The 21785-nt window shown below is 34.5% G+C and overlaps 2 protein-coding genes across 4 annotated transcripts in view; both read left to right on the plus strand.

Moving 5' to 3' along the window:
* LOC111058360 (josephin-1) overlaps positions 1 to 21785 on the plus strand; it is a 50842-nt gene that overhangs the window by 20203 nt on the left and 8854 nt on the right. For all 3 annotated transcript variants that reach the window (XM_022345875.2, XM_022345876.2, XM_022345877.2), the window contains exon 4: positions 74 to 254. In XM_022345875.2, the coding sequence (XP_022201567.2) occupies positions 74 to 254 (181 nt within the window). The remainder of the gene's footprint in view (positions 1 to 73; positions 255 to 21785) is intronic.
* LOC120353405 (zinc finger MYM-type protein 1-like) lies at positions 17104 to 19007 on the plus strand. Its single transcript, XM_039436995.1, has one exon. It carries the CDS (start codon positions 17170 to 17172, stop codon positions 18022 to 18024), a length of 855 nt encoding a protein of 284 aa, XP_039292929.1. The 5' UTR covers positions 17104 to 17169; the 3' UTR covers positions 18025 to 19007.

Here is a 21785-nt window from a genome sequence, read left to right on the forward strand (position 1 = left end):
GTTCAACTATTGAGATATTTCAAAGACTATTTTATCATTGTTTATTAGAATTAATATGAGTGAATATTTGCAGAGATCCCATGCAGTTGGAACTGAACAACGTGTACGGCTTCATAATGAATATACCGAGCAATTGTCGATTCAAATTCGTGGTGCTGCCATTTCAGAGACGCCACTGGATAGCGATTCGTCAAGTGAATGGCTGCTACTACAATCTGGATTCCAAACTCAATCTACCTCAAAAAATTGGAACGGTAAGATATTTCGAATCGCCTTATTATACTTTCAATATCGGGGGTTTTACTCCTACTGCAATTTTTTTAGGTAGACAATTTTAGTGGGCGGTAGCCTATCACTCTTCAATAACTCATGAAATTTTGAATTAAGGATTGAAGAAATCAAAACAAAGATTAGCGCTCTATCTGTTCATTCAGATAAGTTGAGTACTTAATCCAAATATTGTTATCCAAATATTTTTTTGCTATTGGAAGCAAATCTAATGCCAGTGACTGGTAATCTGGTTCGAAGTACCTATATGCTGTTTGTACAAAATAGCCCAGGCAATAAAGGTTTTTTCGATCCGAAAATTAAATAAAAGCTGAATCTCTCACCATCGATAGAACCCTCCCAGAGGGTCATTCTCCCAAAAGTCCCAAGAAATCCCCCTGGAGCTTTCCCCCCTAGCTACCCTCAAAGTTGAAAAATGCAGCTACTCATTAATAAGGGAATTTCTATATGTTCCCGCTGATCTTAAATACCCCTCCAACCGCACCCAGTCCTCCCCGTTAAGATATCTCCGCACTACTTCGTCTCCTAGTACTTGGTGCTGTAACCAATTTTTCCTTTGCTCTTCCTATACCTTACAGCGGCCTATAAAATGATAAATATAAATATCTTCCCTTTCCCCACTATTGCACAAAGAACATATTATATTAGCCCCCTCTCTACCCGGTCTGAAATTTAATGGCAATAAGGAGCCTCTTGCTTTGAATATATTACTAATGAACCGTCTCTTATTCTTATCATTCATGTAACTTTTATTCATTTGATTATTTTCCAGTCTGAGCTCAGCATAGATTGAGTGATAATGTGCATTTTCAGCTCTATTCCATAAATCTTTTGTCCACTTTTCTTCAATCTTATTAATTACATCCGAACTTTTCAATTTCCATTCATCAGACTGAGTCACTGGGTCCACCCAATTAATATCATTCAAACCGAACCATCTTCTCCACTCCTCGCACCATCCAAACTTATTTTGAGCCATCGTAATGGTAATTTTTTGGGAAACCTGTTATCTGATAACGCTATTGTTTTCAAAACATAATCTCTGTTCATTCTTAAAGTTTGGAGATACATTTCTTTTACATCAGTCTCCAAATACAATATATAATTAGGAGTATTTCTAGGTAACCAAAAAACGCTTAGTAAAAAATCTGTGGAATGTTTCTAGATCGTTTCTTTCCTGATAACCCCACACCTGTGCTGCATAAGTAACCGTTGATCCACTAACTGCATTGAAAACTTGCCATTTTGTTGAGACAGTCACATCGTCATTTGCTATCAGTTTATTCCACACACTCTGAATTCCAAATTTTGCTGTACTTAATTTTTGCCTGAAATGAGCCGTTAATGACAGAGTTGATGTAAAAACTAAACCTAAATACTTATACTCCTTCACAATTTATACAGTTTCACCCCCATACTTCCACTTCTCCCTTTTACATAGCTTTCCTCCATTTCTAAAAACCATCATCTTTGATTTCTCCATATTAATAACAAGATTCCAACGATTACAATAAGTATGTAGTCTATCGATCATTCTCTGCATTTCAGTAACATTATCGAAAATGATTACAAGATCATCTGCATAAAGAAGAGCGTTCAATTTCATATCTCCTACCTTGATTCCCCCTCCCAAAATATCGCAAATATCATAAATAAATGCGGAGAACAAAAGTGGAGACATCAGACAGCCCTGCCTTAATCCGCTTTCAATACTTATGTCTTCAGTTTGACGCCCCTCCTTGCACCATATTGATGATTTTGCATTCGGCCCATATAGTGCTCTTATTAAATTAACAAATTTATTTGAAACTCCGATCTCAGCCAGTCTATAAAAGAGTGCCTGTTTCTCTACTGAATCGAACGCAGCTTTATAATCGACGAAGAAACAGTATAATCTTTTACGCATGGATAGAGAATGTTTAATTACGTTGAAAAGAATATAAATGTTATCAATTGCGGAGTAACCTTTCCGAAAACCTGCTTGATTCTCACTTATGACTCCTCGACCATAAATCCACTTCTCCAACCTTGTCAACAAGACACTTACAAATATTTTGTAAATTGCATTGGTAAATGAAATCGCTCTGTAGTTCTCAGGATTATTGAGATCATTTTTCTTATACAACGGAAATATTATAGACTTTGTGAATGACTCTGGTACATCAAGAAAACGAAATATACGGTTAAAAAACATGCACAATAGCTGTCGGAATTCTATTGGCGCTTCTTTAAAAAACTCAGCCGGTATTCTATCAACACCTGGTGCTTTATTGTTTCGAGCTTTTTTCAAAGCTAAATCTATTTCTGTTATTTCGATTGGCTTGTCTAATGAATCGTCGATAACAAGAGGCTCAACCCACGATATCGGTCCACTACATCTAACAGGTGTATACAACTGTCTAAAGTGCTGAATCCATTGTTCTGGACTAATATTTCCACTTTGCGTAAGTTTTCCCTCCCTGAAAAACCGAGCCAGCTCCCAAAATTTCTCAGAATCCCTTACAGTTTTTAGTTTTTCCTTAATTTCGGGCCAATAAGCTTCTTTCTTTCTCTTACATAACAACTTATATTCCTTTAGCTTTGAAGTGTAATCGTTCTTTACTTGCTTGGAATTCGTTCTTCTAAATAATTTGAGAAGCGCAAACACGCGATCTCTGTATCTTACACATTCTCCTTCAAACCAGGCATTTTTCCTGACATCAATCTTATTTCCTCTTTGCGATATTGAGCCGCTAGCTGAATCAGCTATCAATTTTGTCAATAAATTATTTACTGCATCTATGTTTCCTGGTAGAAAATCTATTTTTCCTACAGTTACCTTGAAAAGTTACCATTCCTGCACTGATTACAGAACGCAAAGAATCACTTTTCCGCACTAGTGCGCAAAGTGATTACTTTGCGTACTCCAGATTTGCAACATGACAACACAAAATAGTTAGTGGGTTATATGGATGATTGGTTCGCGAAAACCAAAATTAAGTTGGTTAGAATGACTGTGTTTGGATAAAAATCATTTCGATGGTTACATTTATGATAAAATCCCAATCTAGAAATCCAAAATAAGAATAATTTTTATGTAAATCATAACTAAATAATTACTTCTCATCATTTAATAATAAATAATGTTTCTTTTCTATTGATAATTATTATTGCAACTGCAAGCAATGAGAAATGTAGTCTAGCAAATATACACATTCTGAAATTTGAACTTTGAGGATAAATAATTACCGTTCATTGATATCCATGTGAATAAAAGAGCTACAATCAATATTCTCTGGTGTCTATGTTATTTTAATTGATAGTTTTAGGCTACTTTGAGCATTTTTTGTAGTTTATGACGTAATTTGAAATCTGAATTTCTGGAAACTGTTTTTAGATAGATGAAAAGATAGAGCGAACGTAGTTATGATTTTTTCCGCTAGGTCGCGCGCCTGTTGGTTCTTCATACTTCCATCATTCAAATCAGCTGTTGGCGTGTATTTTGAATGCAAATTTGTTGTTTCTTGTTCGATTTTCGTGATAATTTGTGTAAAAAATTGATGTGGATAGTGTTGAATGTGATAGTGAAAGTGAGACAAGAATCTGTACTCCAGAAGAATTGACAGAAATCGCTAAAAATTTTTGTCTAAACTTACTTCCAGAAAAATCGAGACAAAAATATGAAAAAAGGTATGAGATGTTCTCTTCGTGGTGTAACAGTAAAAAAGTGAAAACCCCATCAGAAAGCGTTCTTTTGGCATATCTTGCTGAACATTCAAAAATAATGAAACCTCCTACACTTTGGAGCATTTATTCCATGCTAAAAGCAACGATTTGTGTGAAACATGATATAGATATTAGTTCTTATAAAAATGTTACTGCATTTCTTAAAAAACAGAATGTTGGCTATCAACCCAAAAAATCTAAAACATCCAAAAGTGAAGTTGAAAAATTTATCAATACTGCTCCAGACGACATTTATTTAATGAAAAAATAGTTTTAATATTAGGGCTAGCAGGTGCATGCAGACGTGAAGAGCTAACTAAGATGCATATTGCCGATATTGAAGACAAAGGGTCCATATTCATTGTAAAGGTTCCTGGAACAAAAACATACAAAAGTCGTATATTCACCATCACGAATGATGATGGATATTTGGACATACTTCGGAAATATTTAAAATTGAGACCATCAGCTGTGCCTTCGGATAGACTTTTCCTAAAGTATGATAAAGGTGTTTGCACTAAGCAAAATGTGGGAGTAAATACAATTGCCAAAGTTCCAGCTGAAGTTGCTGCTTTTTTGAAATTATCTAGTCTCCACAAATACACAGGCCATTGTTTTCGGCGAACTTCTGCAACTCTTTTAGTTGAAGCAGGGGGTGACCTACTCCAATTAAAACGTCATGGTGGTTGGAAGAGTTCGACTGTGGCTGAGGGTTATGTTGACAATTCCATTACAGAAAAAATATCAACTGGACAGAAGATTTTAAAACAAGCTACAACAAATAATGTAGTTAATGAGTCCAGACAATTTCAGGAACAAGTATCCACTTCTTGTTCCGGTATTGTGATAAGCAATTGCCAAAATTGTTCTTTTACAATAAATATTAATAACAATAAAAACTAAGTCTTTCACTTCAGGGTTTGTGAAAGTACAATAACACTCAAAAATATAATAATTACTTTCCCCAAAACATTTATTAATTAGAAATTAAATATTGAGACAGTTTAGCTTATTCATAATAGTAATTCTTCATCATTTGTATTTTCAATGTGTGAGTGTAGTGAAAATGATCTTATGTGAATAAAAGACTGAAATAATTTATTGCTCAACAGTTTACCAAATAGTAAGTCCATATTATTCGATCAGATTGGTTTTATGACAGTATAGTTTTTATGTTAAGAAAATTTGGATAAAGAAAATCCAAAAAGAGAATAGTGATTGCATCTTGAGCAAGTGAAATAGTAGGCAGCAGCAGTAGCTTATAAAACTGACTAATAATTTATTGAAAAAAAACATGAACATACAAGAAAGGAGAATATTTGAATTCCACTTTTAGTTTCCGAAAAAGGTAAGTTAAAAAACCCTGTAAAAATTAAATCTAAAGGGAAATGAGTAAAAATATATTATTATTTCATATCTATGTAGAAAGGAATTATTTTCCAACATTAATCATATTATTTTGCTATTATAATCTTCATTATAGTACTATTTTATGATTTTTTGTAGATGAGATAAAAATAATTGACTCCTGGATAATACTTCTTAAATGTCTCTGACAAGTCTATTGTTATTTCCATTAACTTCTGAACATTTCTGTGTGTAATGATTGCAATACTTCATTATCAGCATTTTTAATTCGTTGCCAACCCGGTTAAAGGAGGCTCAATCACTTGGCCTGTTCAAAAGAATGACTAAGGACTGGTTGATTGAGGAGTGTCCGTATAGTTGGCAGGCACTCATAAATTAAATCCTAGGCCTTCCTTTCAACATTTTCAAGATTAATTACTATGTGAAAGAGGCTGATAGACTGACTATATTTTAGTACCGTACTCTACTATTCTATTTTTTATCTATAAATGTTTGTTTTTTGTGTTACTGGTATCTATAATAGTGTGCATCATAGTCATAGTTACTTTTGTCATCTTAATATAATGCATTGTTTAGAAATAAGAACTTGTATTGCTAGATTAAGTTATGTTTTTATTGACTGATTTTTGTATGACAATTGTCCATGCTTTTCTTGTAATGGCCTATGACATTTAATATATAAATACAAATAAAATAAAAAATTGTCACACAATCTATTGTGCAAAAGTGCCACAATATAACACTCACAAAAAGTTGATGAATTATGAGCCATTTTTACCTTTAATTACCTATTTTTTTACATTCAATGGTAACTGTAGGAAAAATTTAATGTGGAATACGTGCGCAAAGTTCCTTTGCTGCACTCAAGAAACCATCATTCCGCACTCGCCTACGGCTCGTGCGTAAACGTTTCTTTTGGTGCAGCAAAGTGTCACTTTGCGCACTAGTTGCACAAATAACTATTACGACTCTCCCCAGCAAGCCTTTCAGCATAACCACTGTCATCTAGTTTTCCCCATGTCAATTTCGGTAATAACGGTAGCAAATTTTCATTGAATTCCAACTTATCACTAAACATATTCAAAACAATAGGCATATGATCTGAAAACATTGCAGGTAAAACACTAAATTCCTTAACTACTTTTAAACGATCTAATGCTACGCAACATAAATCGATTACTGAAGCTCCCCTTGCATTTATTAAAGTATATTCACCATCAGTATCACCCCTAACTCTTCCATTTAATATTAACAAGTTAAAATCTTCGCAGAAATCTATAATCTTTCTACGTTTTGCATTAATAACACTATCTTTGGAACTACGGATATGACTCACAGTGATATTATCTAAACTCAACTCTGGAGGTAGATTCTGAGAGTTACCAATTCTCCCATTCATATCACCCATCACAATAAGCTTAAAAGCTTAAGCTTTAAGATTTTTTAAGCTTAAAGCAATAAGCTTAAGCTTATTCCACGAGCTTAAAAAATCATACAGTGCATAATAATCAAAATCCCAATCCGCTTGTAAGCCACCGCTTAAATAAACTGGGACCACATAAATATCTTGCTTTACAAATTTGATCACATGTCTACCGTTCAAAATACTAGTTGTAATATAATCTCTCATAATTTTCCTTATTGCGATTAGCTGACCTTTTTTCGCCCTACCAAAGTGAGCATCTCTTAATGCGAATTCCCAGCTTAAAACATAATCCTTCAAATAATTTTCATAAACTATATGGTCTCCCTCTTCAACATGCGTTTCCAACAAAACAAAACAATCGAACCCCATTAAAAAACTAAACAATTGGGAATATGGCTTACCCTTTAAGCCTGCTACATTGAAGACCATAACACTTAACTCAATAGTGTGATTGTCCTGATCATGGCTGACGGCCACGCCTCACTGTTGCTCACGCGTTGCAGCGTCGTCGCCTCGCTCCTGTTGCTCTCTCGTCGCCTGCAGTACCGTCTCTGCGATTTCCCAGCACCTCCCGCAATTTCTGATCCGCATCCTGGTTCCCGAATGTTAACTTTCCATTCTCATCCATTCCAAAAAATACTCCACTCACGCTCAGGCGATCATGAAGAACTCGAACTCTCTCTTGAGGAAGTACCTTCAATATCTCCTTCCTTACCGCAAAAAGTATCGATCTGGTTTTTCTTGTCTCCTTTGAAAAGTCTTTATGCACATAAAAGCCGGTCCCTCGGAGCTTCTTGGTATTATTTAGAATGTGTTCGACGTCACTATCATCGGGAAAATGCGCTATCAATGGCCCACCTTCTCTTGATGCCCCGAGAGGATGAGCACGATTTATCCACATATCTGGCCTTGATCCCAGATAGTTTACACAAAAGTTTTCCACAACCGATACGGAGTTCAATGCCTTCACGTCATATTTGAGTCCCTTGAATACTAGGTTATTCCTTCTGCTCTTATCCGCGAGATCAACTACGCGTTTCGACAATATTTTATTAGAGGTAGTGAGATCGTTTAATTGATTTCTAAGTTTTTCGTTTTCTGCAGACACTTTGTCCAACACACTTTTCACTAACGAGAATTCCTGTGCGAGTTTATCAAACTTAGCAGTCATGCGAGTTTCAAAGTCCTCAAAAAGTTTTTAAAAAAGATCACTATCCATCATTGGTTTTGACGAAGTAGGTTTTTTTTTGTTATTAGCGGATTCTTCGGGCTCCGGCGAGATTTTTGAGCGTACACGTTTGTTTGAAACTGTCGGCGAACAGTAACTTTTGATGTCTGTCTGCATAAGTACCACTTTTATTCATACAGCATGCCACGTACTTCACGATACAAACCTGAACTTTACACTTCACTATTACGAAAACATTAATTAGAGTTTATAAAAGCGAAAATCGGTACAGGTTAGGATTGCACGAATTGTATGAAATATTGAACAGGCTCGCTTCGATAAAGTTGAACAAACAAGATAAGAGACCGAACAGAAAACACGTCTGCTCTGCTCGGCTTCCACTACTCAACTCCTCTTCTCCATAGTAAACAGTAAACAGGAATTCAATCATCTCTGTAATCATTAATCGGGGAAAGATCTATCATATTTCATTCGATTCGTTACATTATTGACAACAATATAGTACTGCTCTCTACATTGCATCGTATTTACAATTTGGCGCTTGAAACAATCAATCTTGTCTGGTGTTTTGAATCTCGATTTTCACTTTTCAATACTCTACAGAATATTATAATTTTCTTGATTCAACTACGCTGATGATAAAAATCAGGCTTTCGTTATAAGTATGCTCACAGAATTTATTAATTTGAAGTGTGCCTTCTCAATACGAGTCAGACGTATCACAATTTGATAACTCTAGTTTTGGATATTGATGTTCTTCAATGAAGTTTGTAGATTATGACGTGTCCGACGTCTTCATCTTATCCTTATTTTGTGAAAAATGAATATTCAAAATTTCTTTTCATAGAATAGAATAGAATAGAATAGAATAGAATAGATTTTATTCCTTTAAGTATAAAAAACTATACAATCGGAAACGTCATAATCTTATAAGCATTACAATGATAATCTTACAATGATAATAAATCTAACAGACATTCAATAATAATCACATAATAGGCAATCAAAATATACAAGTCATGAAAGTTTATATATAATAGTTCACACTTATTTAAGATTTACTCTAAATTCAAATTTGATCAGAAGTAGCTACTAATAGTTGCATTGCTCATGTTGAGGAATTCAGTCAATGAGTAAAGCGGATTTTCTGTCAAAAGTGTTCTCATTTGACGTTTAAACTGAGCAACAGATATTTCTCTTACAAAAAACGGAAGCTTATTGAATATTTTTATAGAAATTACTCTTGAACTGATCTGAGTTCTCCTCAGCCTGGCATATGGTACTTCAATACTTCATAGCTTCTTTGTGTTTCTTATTGTTTGAATACTCTTTATAAATCAAACACTTGATAATGGAATGAATATCATCGGATCGGGTGAACAAAGAAAATAAAGGGGTAGGTATTCAATAAAATTAAAGTGAAGATTTTAGAAAATAAAAGTAAAAGGTATTTGAAGCAAATAACAAAATTTCCAGTAATAATGCAACTTTTTTCCAATAGGTACGAATTTTAAGGCTCTCAAAATGACTTTTTCCCAATCACAAGCAGAAATTCCAATGATCATCATAATAGAAATTAAATGACATTGTTGGTATTGTTCAGTGTTCGACGTAAGATAAGCTACATCCTTAAGGTAATCAACTTATTTAGGATTATTATGTTTATGAATGAAAGCGAGACTGTGATAAGAGATCAGTCAAACTGAAATATAAACATTATATACAATGCATATCTCTGATCAACTCAAATTGAAAATTACAGTATCAAGCCAAAATTAATTGAGCAACTGAATTTCAAAGTTACTCTCCACTGTTCAATTTGCACTGTGATCTCCTTTTACATCCAAATGGATTAAATTGCTTGACTCTCCAATGTAACAATAATTGTAGAAAAACAAATGTAATGTGAACGTCATCCAAATAGCATTTAAATTTTTATTTTCAGTTCATGAAATTCATAACAAACTAATTCTTGAAAGAATAGTGATGAATTGCAAACAGTGCATGTAACATTGATACAAGCTATACAATGAAAAACAACATCGATCAATTTAATACTGGGCTTATCAAATTTATATTACCGTACCTTCAAAGCTTTTCAAATGTAAAACTAACATTTTCAATTCTCTCTACTGGAGCAAAACATTGATAGAAAATGAAGAAGAGCCCATCATAACCACAAAACACTTGCACTAAAATTCACTTGAACTAACTCACTTCAACCCTCACGATCACAATGAACTAGAATGCTGGGAAAACTATAATACTTTTTGTGTAGTTGAGAAGTTGTTATTGTGGTAATTATTCATATTGAATGAAAAAAGACTAAGAAATTGTCAAAAAACCAATGATTTATTGATAATTAGAAAGACCGGTTTCGGTTATTACACCATTGTCAATCTCTGATAAACTAAAACTAAATACAAGAGCAGTAGAATTTATACTAGTAGGCGAGTACTGCTATTGGTCGAGGGCATGAACGCCTGCCATTGGCCTAGCTAGACAGTCTCCTCCCCCTCAACGGTGTGACAAAATGGCGGCTTAAGCAACAGAATCGCCATGATAATAAAATTGACTTTGAGTACAAAATAAGAACCAAGAAAACAAGTGTGAAAGATAATAAAACAAATATGTAAATGGAAAAACTATTGACTAATGTATGCTTACAATTTTATGATAAAACTAAATTCGTAGTGTTGTACTGGTTGAAATGAATCTGGTCATTTAAACTATACTGGGAATTTTCCTTAATTACTCTTGTTATTTCTAAAGCCTCTAGAATATTCAAAGATCTGCCTTTGTTATTAACATGCAGAAACTCAACATTCTCCTTAACTGTGAACTTGTGATTATTTGTTATCAAATGTTCTGCAAAGTTAGATTCCCCATTTTGTTTATTCCAATCTCTGATGTGTTCTTTAATTCTACTTTTGAAACTTCTACCAGTCTGACCCACGTAACAAGCATTACAATCATCACATTTAAGTTTGTACACCCCGCTTTTATCCCAAATATCAATTTTGTCTTTACTCCAGCTAAATAGACTATTTAAAATCGGTTTGGTCTTGAAAGCAACATGAAATCCATTCCTCTTCAATTCCCTACCTATTTTATCAGATACAAGGCCTAAATATGGGATTGTTATCCAAGTCTTCTCCTCACAGTTTGAGCCTACAAAGCTAGAATTGATTGAAATTTTTCTATTAATTTTACTCAATAATCTGTCCACCATACTTTCTTCATACCCATTTGTGACAGCTATCTGTTTAATTTTAGTGATCTCAATATCAAAATCATGATGGCTCATAGGTATTGTTAGTGCTCTATAGACCATACTATTGAAAGCAGCAAGTTTGTGAGAAATAGGATGACAAGAATGAAGAGGAATGATAACATCAGTATGGGTTGGTTTTCTGAAAATAGAAAACTTGTGAAAACCAGTGCTATGATCTATTCTTAAATCTAGAAAATTCAATGCACAATCTTGTTCTACCTCTACAGTGAATTTTATACTCTGATGTAATCCATTCAGATAGGAAAGAAAATTGTCTAGTTGTCTGTTACTTCCTTTCCATAAGCAAATAATATCATCAACATATCGAAACCAGTAAACAATTTTATCTTTAAAATGACACTTTGTCATTAAATTTGCTTATTTTTGAAAAATCATAACTCAGTACTTATTGGAGATAGAGAGTTGTGAATGATCTCATTTTATTCAGAATTTTATAATCTAAAACAAAAGCTAGAGCAAATTTTTCCGTCCGATTACTGAATTTGGCAGAAATACAATATAAATTGCAAGCACATCTCCTTTTCCATGTCTATATTGACTGGACTAAGAAGTTCCTGTGACAACTATAGAGGAATCAGCTTGCTAAACACTGCTTACAAAATCTATAGCATGATTATCAAGGAGGGGATGCAGCCCATAATGGAAGTTCTCCTCCTGGAAGAGCGATGCAGCTTTATTTTTAAATAATGCCTTACCGCGCTATACTTGTGGGGGGGCACACATCAAAATTTCGCCCCGGGCGCCTTTTAACCTCGGGGCGGCCCTGCACTGCACGCTATGATTTTTCAGGAAATTGACACTGTTAACACTATTGTAATCTATAATTTATCTCTGTTTTTGACATTCATAACTTATGATGAATTGTAACATAGATTTATGATCATGCACACATATATTATATAAATATTCATATTATGTAATAGTATGAATATCTTATCGGTTGCAAACAATATCTTTGTCTAGAATGCATGATTAGCACATATATAACAACAAAATGATGAGTTAATTATCACATTTCAATCAAAACATAGACATCAATAATGATGACTGTATTGTAATAGTGGCATTATAATAATTAATTCACGTAGAAAATATTGATTTCCTGAACCAGCAATGACAGCTGAATTGCTGTTATCAACTTGGTTGAATCTCGAAAATTATAATATTTAGAATTTAGAGAATTAAAAAGTGAAAATTTAGTTTCAGCGCATGTCAAAACAATAGACGAAATTGACTGTTTCGAGCGCCATAGTGTAAATAAGATGCAACTTGAAAAGCAGTAGGCCTACTAGGTAGATTACTGTTTACTATGATGAAGAGAGTAAGCCGTGCCGTGCCGCGTCGGCTGCTTCCCCTTCCACAGCGTCAAATCGAATCGCAAATACATAACAATACACATCAATGGAATTGCCGACATTAATTTATTTGGCTCATTTTTCTTTTAAATCATCTGCTTCAAAGTTAATCGGAGAAAACAAAAAAATCAAATCGAAAAACCCCTAAATTTCATCATAGATATTATTTTATCAAGGAAACTGTTTTATTGAGATAATGAATACGACTAATATTGTAGTCAATAATGTAACGAATCGAATGACATATGATAGATCTTTTTTCCGATTAATGGTTACAGAGATAATTGATTTACTGTTTACTATGGCGAAGAGAGTCAGCCGCGCTGTACCGCGTCGGCTGTTTCCCCTTCCAAGGCGTCAAATCAAATCGCAAATACGTAACAATATACTTCAATAGATTCGCAATGGAAGTGGCTACATTAATTATAGGGCTCATTTTTCTTTTAAATCACTTGCTTAGAAGTTAATCGGAGAAAACAAAAAATAAAATCGCTACCCCCCTAAATTTGTACATATATATAGCTTTATCGAGGAAACTGTTCAATTTTTTGAAAAAATGACTAGAACTAATATTGTAGTCCATTATATAATTATATAACGAATCGAATGACATATAATAGAACTCTCTCCGATCAATGGTTACAGAGATATTTGATTTTCCGTTATTACCTGCATTTTTCATGTTTTAGGGGGCTGGGGGGGAAAGCTCCAGGGGGATTTCTTGGGACTTTTGGGAGAATGACCCTCTGGAAGGGTTCTATCGATGGTGAGAAATTCAGCTTTTATTTAATTTTCGGATCGAAAAACCTTTATTGACTGGGCTACAGTGGCAGTGGCCGGCTGCTCGTCGGCACTTTACCGGCGTCAGTGACAGATCACGTTCTCGCCTTCGCGTCACTATTGGAATAATAATTTAATTGTAACCAATATTAATTCATACTGACCTGAATTGAAGCAGAATAAGTAAACTGCAACTCACGGCCAACACACAAGGATTCTTATGTTTTTTGGGCCTTCATTGACTGGGCTAAAAAACAAAAATGTTTGCAGAACTATCTGTGTAAAATTGCGTCTAATTTTGAAAAAGTTTTGTCAATAGGGTCAAAAATATGGAATGTGAAAAGAGTGAAAATTAATGATATAGCATATAGCATATAGCATATTTTGGCTTTTTTAAAACTCAACATAACGGCTTGGAGTTGATTGTTGGATAGAGAATGGGATAAGACAGAAATTTGAATAAAGAAGGTGGCATATGGAGTTTCGGGCTGAGCCCAGTCTATTTCAATCTTGAGATTTACCTCAGTGTCCACTTTTTAAATAGAATGATTTTCCTCTATGTTGATTGTATCTAAAATAACTTTTATAAAGATAAAAACCAGCTATTTTAATTGACTTATTCACCTTCTATTAATCTGTATATACCTGATAGTATAGGCGCTGGCGTACATTGAGCTTACTTGAGAGAGGCAGAGAATTTGACTTCGGATTATTCTTAGGGGCATTATTGACTTCGTATTATTGTATATGAAACTCGATGTCGTCATGACATTGTTACAGTGTGATCGACAGATTGGGGGTGGTGGGTAAGTTGTAAAAAACGCGCGCTAATAAAGTCGCCTGTCCTGCACTTATTGTTTATAGTACAGCTTCGACTTTTTAAATATCATCTACATATAACTGGCTTTCAATATTATGGTCCTATACATTTTCACGATAAGCCGCATAGTTTTTCCGTAAAAAAATGTATTTTTATAGTATGATTTTTTCGCAAATATTCAATCCGTTAGCTGGCGTAGAGGAAATAGTTCCTTATAAACTTTGTAGGCGATTTCTTTCTGAATCCAATGATGCATTTAGTTTAGGGTTACGACCATAGATGCGGCTGTGGGACGGGGAGAAGTAGCACTGTTACGCTGCGGCGTGTCCCTCCTCTATATGATTAATGCGTGTATCGGCCTACCTATCGCATCGCTCCTATTAGTCTATCTATGCATTCAAATTATGTATTTCAGGATTGTTGTCTTTTTCTTTAGGGCCACTTCTGAATATAAATAAAAATACAAATCTGAGTACCCTTTTTAAATTACTTCGTCACGACATGTTTCGGCTACTAATGCCATTTTCACTTGAAAATATTTTTATTTATATTCAGGATTGTTATATCCAGAGGCGAGGCGTGTAGTCATCTTTGGATTCGCCGATGACTGGACAGAAGTTGATGTAATGTGTATATTATTTAATTGAATTGAAATATTTAGAAAAAAAAATACAAAAATAGGTGAAGAAACCAGAAGCTAAAAGTTTTTTTAGCGAGCGCGCCAAGTTTGAATAGTAGACTAGTGCATCATCAGTTCCATCAGTTCAGTGTGATTCTCATAAATATGCGATTCCAGTAATGCTATTTAGCATTGGTTACCACCACTCTTCTGCATCATCGCTCTCCCACTCTCCCTCTCACGATGGTGTAGTAAACGGTCGAAGACATCGCTATTTTCTGCGATTCCACTGTTCCGCGCCAGTGTTGCAAACCGTACGATGATGGAATATAATTATTTTGTTTGCAATTTGTTAATGAATTAATAATTATTATGATTTAATTTCAATTTTCCAAATTTATTTTTATAATTAAGAGCAGTTTCCGAGCTTAATATTCAGCTAAATCTAGACTTTTCAACTCACAAGTCAGAAATTTGGGTTAAAATGGGGCGTAGTCGCAGCGCTTGGAACAGTCAAATTTCTGAGTCTATTGAAAGTAACAGCTAAATCCCGAGCTCGGAAACCGGTCCTTTTAATTATTGATATTTTGATAATTATTTAGTTTGATAATAGGGTGTTAGTTTGCAAAACTATATCTAAACTAGACTCGATAGATAAAAGCAATAAACAAGTGTGAATAGTGTGTGTGTGTCGCGGCTAGTGTCGGTTAATGGTTAGTGTCGCGGCGTGGACTCCAATTATTTGGATTTCAATTAGCCTACTGAGTACTGAGTAATGGAACTTATTTATTACTATTAGATTGAAAAACACCGTTTGTTCTGTATTCAATTATTGAATTATTGTTTCTATTAGTTTCTAGAGTTCTTAAGCTTAAGACTGTAGCCTATCTATCATTAATTAGTTTGCAATTTGTTAATGAATTAATAATTATTATGATTTAATTTCAATTTTCCAAATTTATTTTTATAATTAAGAGCAGTTTCCGAACTTAATATTCAGCTAAATCTAGACTTTTCAACTCACAAGTCAGAAATTTGGGTTAAAATGGGGCGTAGTCGCAGCGCTTGGAACAGTCAAATTTCTGAGTCTATTGAAAGTAACAGCTAAATCCCGAGCTCGGAAACCGGTCCTTTTAATTATTGATATTTTGATAATTATTTAGTTTGATAATAGGGTGTTAGTTTGCAAAACTGTATCTAAACTAGACTCGATAGATAAAAGCAATAAACAAGTGTGAATAGTGTGTGTGTGTCGCGGCTAGTGTCGGTTAATGGTTAGTGTCGCGGCGTGGACTCCAATTATTTGGATTTCAATTAGCCTACTGAGTACTGAGTAATGGAACTTATTTATTACTATTAGATTGAAAAACACCGTTTGTTCTGTATTCAATTATTGAATTATTGTTTCTATTAGTTTCTAGAGTTCTTAAGCTTAAGACTGTAGCCTATCTATCATTAATTGGTAATTCAATTCAACTAGCTTAATAGAGTCATTGATAATACGGGCTCACGTTTATTCTTAGAATCTTTATTTTCTAAAGATGATGTGCAGTGTTGTGTAATTCTTCTTTTAATCTAAAATGGCAGCTGCGGCCAGTGATATTATTGTTCAACTGAAAAACAAACCTTTTAGTTCATTGACTTTTGAACAAAAAATATTACTTATTGAAAATAGGCGCCCTTGTCCTGTTTTAAAAAAATTATCCAATGAAGTTACCGACAACAAGAGAAAATACAACAGACATTTGACACCCTCGAACTATGACAATTACAAATGGCTCTGTGGAAGTGAAAGTTTAAATAGACTATTTTGCTGGCCATGTTCCCTGTTTTCTCGTGATAAGAATGTTTGGGTTTTGAAAGGATTCAATAATCTAGGTGGTTTAACCAAATCAGCCAAAGCCCATGAAAAATCCGAGAGTCATCTTCAGAGTGTCATGGATTTATACAATTTCGGGAGACAGAGAGTAGATGAAGGAATTGATAAAACTTTGAAAGTAAACAATTCGCTTCATAATCAAAGAGTGAATAAGAATCGAGAGGTCTTAAAACGGTTGATTGATGTTACATGTTTCCTTGCCAAGCAGGAGCTACCATTCCGTGGACATGACGAGAGTGAAACATCTTTGAATAAAGGGAATTATGTTGAAACTTTGAATCTTCTTAAAACGTGGGATCCTACACTTTCTGAACATTTTGAAACTGCAACAGTTTTTAAAGGAAACATGTCTAGTGATATTCAAAATGAGCTGATTACAATTATAAGTGACATTGTAAATGAAGAAATCCAACGAGAGATAAAAAACGCAAGTTTTGTTTCTATAATGCTTGATGAAACTTCTGACGTGAGAAAAAAATCGCAGCTGTCTACAATTCTTAGATTTGTGCGTGAAAATGGATGCGTTGAGGAGCGGTTTATTGGATTTACGGATGTTAGTGCTGATCGTTCCGCGGATGGACTGTTGGCTCATGTTAAAAGAACTGTAGAAACGTACAACTTGGCTGATAAATTTGTGGCTCAAACATACGATGGCGCTGCTGTTATGTCAGGTCATTTGACTGGTCTTCAGAAAAAAGTGCAAGACGAGTACCCTACTGCCCTTTTCACACATTGCTACGCACATGTTCTCAACCTTGTACTATCACAAGGGATGAATGAGATTCATGAGTGTAATGTATTTTTCTCTACTCTCAATGGGATATCAACATTCTCCTCGCGTTCTTCAAAAAGATCATTTGCGGTTCAACAATATTTGAAGAAGTCTATACCATCCTTTGCACCCACCAGGTGGTGTTTCACATCTCGACTTGTGAACACTATTGAAACTTACAGAGAAGAGATTATAGAATTTTTCAATAGAATCAATGAGAACGAAAATGATGAGTGGAAAGGAGCAGACAGATGCACTGCCATGGGATTCATTCAATATCTTGAAAGTTTTCAGACTGTGTTTCTTCTAAACACATTTTCGCCGTTATTTTCACAAACTGATTTAATCTACAATATTTTGCAAAGTGAGCAAGCGGACATAATGACGTGTTTGAATGTGATAAGAGACTTTGGAAATGAGCTAAAATTTTATAGGAAAGGGGTGATCAGTTGCAAAGATTGCAAGGAAAAGGAAACTGGAAGAGATGATATATCATGTGATCAATGCAAAACAGTAGGTTTCAAATAAGTGTGGGAAAAGACTGTTTCCACCGTGGGCCTACCCCCCAATACAAGAAAGAAGACCAAGGAAGAGTATGTATCTCCTGAACAAAAATACAGGAGGCTATATTATTCAATCATTGATAATTTAATCGGACACATCCAAGCTCGATTTTCAACATTGGGAAGCTTAAGATTTTTTGAAATTCTGAATCCCAAGAACTTTGAACCTTATTCCACTCCAGATATGTTTCCTGACACTCTATTCGTTCTTTTGAAACAACTCTATCCAAAAGTTTTCGATTTTCAAGGACTAAAAAGTGAATTGGTAGTGTTCTATCGTACTTCAGTATTTCAAAAGAAATCACCAGTTGACTTGCTACAATTTCTGAAACGAGAAGGCCTGGATTCATCATTCAAAGAGGTGTTCCGACTGGCGAATTTGACCTGCACAATTCCAGCAACCACAGCATCAGTTGAGCGCAGTTTTTCAGCGCTCAAAAGGATCCACACCTATAAAAGTTCGAGCCAGACAGAAGAACGATTGAGTAATCTTGCTCTAATGTCGATAGAGAAGGGGCTATTGGAGTCTTTGAGAGAGAAGAATGATTTCTACAATGTAGTCATACAGAAATTCGCAGCCAAAACCAGGAGGGCCGAGTTCCTGTATAAATAAGGTAGGATTTTGAATAGTAAGTTTATTTTATACTTTTATACTAGATGTTATCTTGCTCTATGAATAATCGTATGAAATGGAACATAATTATCTTCTTAGTGGGGAGGGGGGTGCAGCTTTCATTCGCACTTCAACTGAATTGTTCCTGGGCCAAAATGACTGAGCCAAAAAGTCACGCCTCGCCCCTGGTTATATCATGTATTTTTGGTCGCTGAACACGATTTTCCACCTCTAAAGCCTCAATTATTGGCAATTCCCATTACATTCTAAAAATTATGGTCAAAATTACAAAATTCATCTCATTATCAATAATATTTATTATCAATGACTAGTAGTTATGTGACCTCACGCAGTATTCTCATCCACAAGTACCTGATTGAAACTGTAGACCTTATGGAAATACAGCAATAGACTGGCTTCTCCACACATCTGTGTAATCACTAGTCAGCTGATTTATGTTGAATAATTCTAGTCTGATTTTTACTCCAATATTGGCGTATGAAGGAGGCTCCTTTTTCCTTTTATATTATCCTAGAAATGCAAAATTTCCAAAAACCTTGTATATACGTCGACGTGCAATTAAAAAAGGAACATACCTGCCAAATTTCATGAAAATCTATTTCCGCGTTTCGCCGTATATGCGCAACATATAAACATTTAAACATTAAGAGAAATGCCAAACCGTCGACTTGAATCTTAGACCTCACTTCGCTCGGTCAATAAACCACATTGGTTGGAATCCTGTTAGTGTTTTCCAGTCAATAGAGAATGAACATATTTCATCAAGAGTGAATATGTTAATCTGTTGAAATGATCACTCTGGAATTGCAAAAGTCATGTACATGTAATGAATAGGTTGAACAAATAATATGCGCCACATAGGGCACAGTGTACACAGCAATGAAAAAATTCTCAATGTAAAGTTACAGAAGGAGCAGAAATACCAATTCAACTCTAATTCAACTCGAAATTCAAATCTAATCAACTGAGTTCTGTAACTTATATTTACGAATAGGCACTTTTCATCTGGCTGAAATATGGTAGATTGTCTTGGGGCAGTACTTGGATGGAAGTGGAATAGGAGATATCTTTCCTGAGTCTAGAATATGTGGAGAGAATACTGTTCAAAATTGATTGATAGGAACTCAGTATAAGAGCTTTGATATGAGAGCTCACAAGCTCATTGAGGAGAATTCAATTGAAAATGTTTTTGAATGGTAAGCGTGAGTCATAAATATGCATAATATTTACATTCAAACAAACAACTACAAGGAGAATCAGGAAAAATTCAAATATGAGAGATTGTCGTGGTATATTTGAGAGAAGTTAGGAACTATTTGTGAAATTCAACAAATTTTCAAAATTACAATGCAAAAACGATGACAACTTCAAATTTATGATTGATTATTGTAGCATAGTTTAATAAATTGTATTGGTGCTGATAAGAAAGGATTCCGCTTTTTGCACTTGAAAACTGAACGAGAAATGATTCCATACTTTTTTACTTTGTGTGTTATATCGTTCCAGATATGAAAAATATACCCACAGAAGTCGAAAATCAATTCAAACAAGGGAACTCCTTATCAAAAGGAAACATGGAAAATTTAATAATGTGGCAACCGACCATGCTTTACAGCAAAACTTCATTCGATGATCTAAAACTAATGGAGAAGTGATTGGAATAGGCCTATCTAGTTCCTGCAATGCTTTCCAGAAATGGCTGCTACTATATTCAAATAAATCTTCCATCACAAATATCCTGTTCGAAGTTGTTGACATCATTATGGGTTCCACTGAAGATTGTGAAGAGTATTCTCTCAACAAAGGAAGTACAATGAGAATAATGAGAGATGAGGATGATGACCAGAAATTTATAACCTTCTTACAAGGACATGATTATTTTTTCAATACTCTGATGGAATGTTTAATACACCATAATGTGCGAAATGTTATCAATGGTCTGGAAGCAAGTGAATTACTGGGTGATTTCCGTTTGAATATAGAAATAAATAGTTATTATCTCTTCAGATTTTTATCTGGACAGAGTTGTGACAAGTGTAAAAGTGTATGATATTCTCCGGTATAAGTGTATGAATCTACGTGGAGGAATGTTACTATTTCAAAACGGTGTGAACGGGAATACAGAATGGATGAATCAACCAAAAGTAAAGACCATTACAATATTACTGTTTAAAAAACAATTCAATAAATTGTATATCAATTTTTCTTTTTATTTTGCATTGACACATATCAATTATCATATTAAATATCATTTCTCGAAAGTTCAAGACAAACTTAAAATCCATTAAAGCTTCTCATTTTCATAATAATTATTATTAATAAGATGAAGTATGTAATTTTGAGCAAGGAAAGCGTTAGTTATGCTATTGTTTCTCTATGCTGGAACGTGACGAGATCGAGTTTCATATACACTAAAGACCCCCTAACAATAATCCGAAGTCAAATTCTCTGCCTCTCATTTAGGCCTATGCTCAATGTAAGCCAGCGCTTGTACTAAAAGTACAGTTTTATTGTTTAGGATATATGGAAACTAACTCCACCTAAAGGTCCTTTCGTAACTAATTTTGATAATCAGAAAGAACTAACCAGATTTTAAGAGTTGTCCCTGGATAGCAATTTTAGTCGGTAGAGCATCAGTCGTTGTTCGTCAGCAGGTACCCACCTATGCACTAAGAATGCCTCAGTTCCGCTTCTTTTAGGATTTTGCAGGCGCGTTCAAATTTTCACTGGCACTAAACCGTCCGCACACTTCACCATACAACGAGAGAATACGACGAAAAACAGCTGAGCTCCTTCCAAGTTGCCGGGAGAGAGTACCGTTACAACGAGATAAGGCCGATACTTCCCCAAAGATGTTGAAGAGAGAGGATTAGAACCCTAGATCTCGAAATATTGTGAGTGAGATTGGATAGTCTCAATATACAAAATCAATTCATTGATTTCAATGGGCTAAACTCAAAGAACATCTTCCCGAAAGAGGTACAATGATTGATTATTAAAAATATAATTTTACAAAACATTCACATTTATAATATAGGATCAGAACAAAAAATTGTTTACAGTAATAATTTTCTGGTGAGTAAACCTTATCT

Source organism: Nilaparvata lugens, chromosome 10 (genome assembly GCF_014356525.2).
Source record: "Nilaparvata lugens isolate BPH chromosome 10, ASM1435652v1, whole genome shotgun sequence".
NCBI lineage: Eukaryota > Metazoa > Arthropoda > Insecta > Hemiptera > Delphacidae > Nilaparvata > Nilaparvata lugens.

Bases quoted from the DNA above. Each gene is read 5' to 3' on its own strand.
- LOC120353405 (XM_039436995.1), top strand. From the start codon at position 17,170: ATGCTTGATGAAACTTCTGACGTGAGAAAAAAATCGCAGCTGTCTACA.